General features: G+C 44.8%; 1 protein-coding gene across 1 annotated transcript; it reads right to left on the bottom strand.

The window, feature by feature from the left end:
* Positions 1 to 311: 311 nt before the first annotated feature.
* On the bottom strand, positions 312 to 1841 carry LOC124277017. The gene has a single exon (XM_046712667.1). The coding sequence runs from the start codon at positions 1839 to 1841 to the stop codon at positions 312 to 314; it is 1530 nt and encodes a 509-aa protein (XP_046568623.1).
* Between the last annotated feature and the right edge of the window lie 1291 nt (positions 1842 to 3132).

Raw genomic sequence — 3132 nt, 5'->3', positions numbered from 1 at the left:
TAGCAACGAAAACATCTCTGCGTCATGTTGCCATGTTGCGCCATGTCGCGCCATCATCACCGGAAGCAAGTACCCGGGATCCTTCAGTAATTTCAAACGAAAGGGAGTAATCATTAAAATTTGAAAATATACAAATGACGTTGAATCTATTCAAAACAACTCTCGGGGCCCCACAAATGATGAGAAGAGCATGCAATATCATTACTGGATTTCTGGATTGATCTCTTAAATTCCCCCTTTGGGGTTCTCACTTTGACATTACGAACAATCCCATCATCTCCAGGGCATGTCTCTATTACTCTAGCCATTGCTCATTTTCCTCTGGGCAAATTGTAGTCAATGATGAGAACCGCATCTCCTGTCTGAAGTTGTCTCCCCTTTGTCTTCCATTTCATCCTCCGTGTGAGGCATGGCAAATACTCTCTGATGAATCGTTTCCAGAATGACTGAACAGGTGTTTGAGTGAATTCATATCTCTTCCTCAGAGACGCAGACTCATCAAATGGTCCTTGAGGTATATCGCAAGTAGCTCGACCAATCATGAAATGGTTAGGCGTAAGAGGTCTCAAATCCTCTGGGCTGTCTGAGATGTAGCCAAGAGGTCTGGAATTCAGCAAACTCTCTATCTCTGAAACCACTATAGACATCTCGTTCCAGCTTAATGTTTGTTCGCCTACAGCCGTCTTCAAAGCTCTTTTCGTCTGTTTGACAAGTGATTCGTAGATCCCTCCTTGATGGGGGCTCAAAGGGGTCGTAAAGATCCATTTTAATCTCTGTCGGACACTGAAGTCCTCTATCTCTTGTTTAGCTTCAGGTATGATCTTGCGCAGTTCTCTTTCTGCTCCGATGAAGGTTGATCCATTATCTGAGATAATGGTTCTTGGCAAACCATGATGTGCCGCAAAATGTCTGAGCGCATAGAGAAATGATTCAGTGGAGAGACTCTCCACTATTTCCAAGTGTATGGACCTGACAGTAGCACATGTAAATACAGCTCCCCATGCTTTCCTTTTCTTGTTGTGTCCATATTTGAGATAAAAGGGACCAAACAGGTCAATTCCTGTGGTCGTGAAGGGTGGTGAGAACACATTCACTCTCTCTGGAGGTAAGTCTGTCATCAAGGATGCATGAGCTGGTTGCCTCAGTTTTCTACAAATCACGCAGTTCCTTACCAACTTCTTTGTGGCATTTCGTCCTCTGATGATCCATAATCTAAGTCTGCTCTGTGACAGGGTCCGCTCAATGCCTGCGTGGTATACTTTCTCGTGAGCTTCTTTCAGGATCAGCATGGCAACATGCCCATTTTGTAGCAATATCGGATGCACCTCATCATAGCTCAGGGCTGACTTCCTAAGTCTTCCTCCAACATTGACAATGTTGTCCTTGTTGAAAGGACTCAAGTCTGCACAAGTCTCTGTCCAATCTGCCAGATCATTCTGAGCTTGCTTGATCCAATACATCTCTGCTGATGTGATCTCTTCTGGTGATAGACTTCCATCTCGGGGATCCTGGTTGTCAAGCCTTCTCTTCCAATTCCAGATGAAACGTAGACAATAGGCTGTGACTCGTGCTAATCCTGGCCAACTTGAGTACCTCTCACTGTCCATTAATGTCACACTATAGTCTCTCTTGAAGGCGAAGCAAGGTCGAGACACCTTGTCTTCCTCAGTGTATTCACTGGTCTCTGTGCCTTTCTGTTTCGGCCACTGTTCCCTTGGCTGGGCAAGGAAATCTGGTCCCTGGAACCATCTTTTCCCTACATCTTGGACTTTCAGACTTTGGCTTAGGTCATCGGTAGCATTTTCTCTGGTGGCACGTAAAACCACTAGTTTGGATTCCATTCCGACTGTATCTCAGAGACTCTCACTCCAACAAAAGTTTTTTCTCTTTGATGATTCTGTCTTCAGCCAATGAAGTACAATTTGTGAATCTGTCCAAAGAAAGACTTGTGGTTTCATCTTCATCTCAGTGTAGATAGTCCTAGCTAATCCCGAGGCCAAGAGCGCAGCCATTAATTCAAGCCTCGGTATGGTCGACTGCTTCAGAGGAGCTACCCTAGATTTGGTTGCTATCAGTCTTGCATCCGCGGAGTCATTTGAAGTTGGCCATCTGACATAGGCACATGCACCATATGCTTGGCTACTTGCATCTGCAAATAAGTGCAGCTCTGGTTCTCCTGCAGCATCCGTAGGCTTTACAGATCTGGTGGTATGGACCACTGACAATCTTTCTAGATCTTGAAATACCTGTTGCCACTGTTGGCGGACGTCTTGTGGCAACTCATTGTCCCATCCACAGGGCTTCATTTTCCAAATGACCTGCATGCTAATCCTGGCTCTTACAGTGATAACCCCTGCAAGCCCCAAAGGATCATAGATAGTTTAGATGTAGGACAATACACTCTTTTTTGTACAAATCTCTGCTGAGAAAGCCTGAACTCTGAAGTGGATGGTGTCAGAAGTGCAGTTCCATACTACTACTAGGGCCTTCACACTTGGATCTTCGCACAGTGAAACGTTAACCTCTTCACTCTTCTTAACCCTGTGACTGACCAACCATTCCTTGATCTCGAAACTACCTGTACTGAGAACAGTCCCCAAATCTCTCATCTTCACGTCAGCTTCTTCCTCTGAATCGCATGAGTGAAGTAAATCGTCTATGTAACGATCTCTCTCGAGAATTTCTGCAGCAGCAGGATAATTATCTCTGTTTTCCTCTGCTATTCTGAGCATCACAAAGCTAGCTGCATCGGGGGAAGCACGTTCACCGAATGTGACCTCAATAGTCTGTATGTGGTTGGCTCTCTAGTTATATTGAGTTCCCTCCATAGAAATCTGTGGACGTTGGTATCTCTTCTCAACACGCAAATCTGGAGAAACATCTTGGATATATCCCCTGCAAATGCCACAAGATTCTCCCTGAATCTTATCAGAACTCCAATCAAGTCACCGATCAAGTTGGGTCCTTTCAAAAGGAATGAGTTCAAGGACATACCTTGATATTCACAGGCAGGATCGAAGACTATTCTAAGTGGAGTACTGACCTTGTCAGGCTTGCATACAGCGAAGTGAGGCAGATAATACTCAAGTTGTTCTTTTGAGTTGTCCTCGTCTAACTCTTCCTTTATCTCTT

Source organism: Haliotis rubra, unplaced genomic scaffold, assembly GCF_003918875.1.
Source record: "Haliotis rubra isolate DU_JTF1 unplaced genomic scaffold, ASM391887v1 Scf217, whole genome shotgun sequence".
Taxonomy (NCBI): Eukaryota; Metazoa; Mollusca; class Gastropoda; order Lepetellida; family Haliotidae; genus Haliotis; species Haliotis rubra.
The sequence above is the reverse complement of the archived record's forward strand: the minus strand, read 5'-3'. Positions and strand labels throughout refer to the sequence as shown.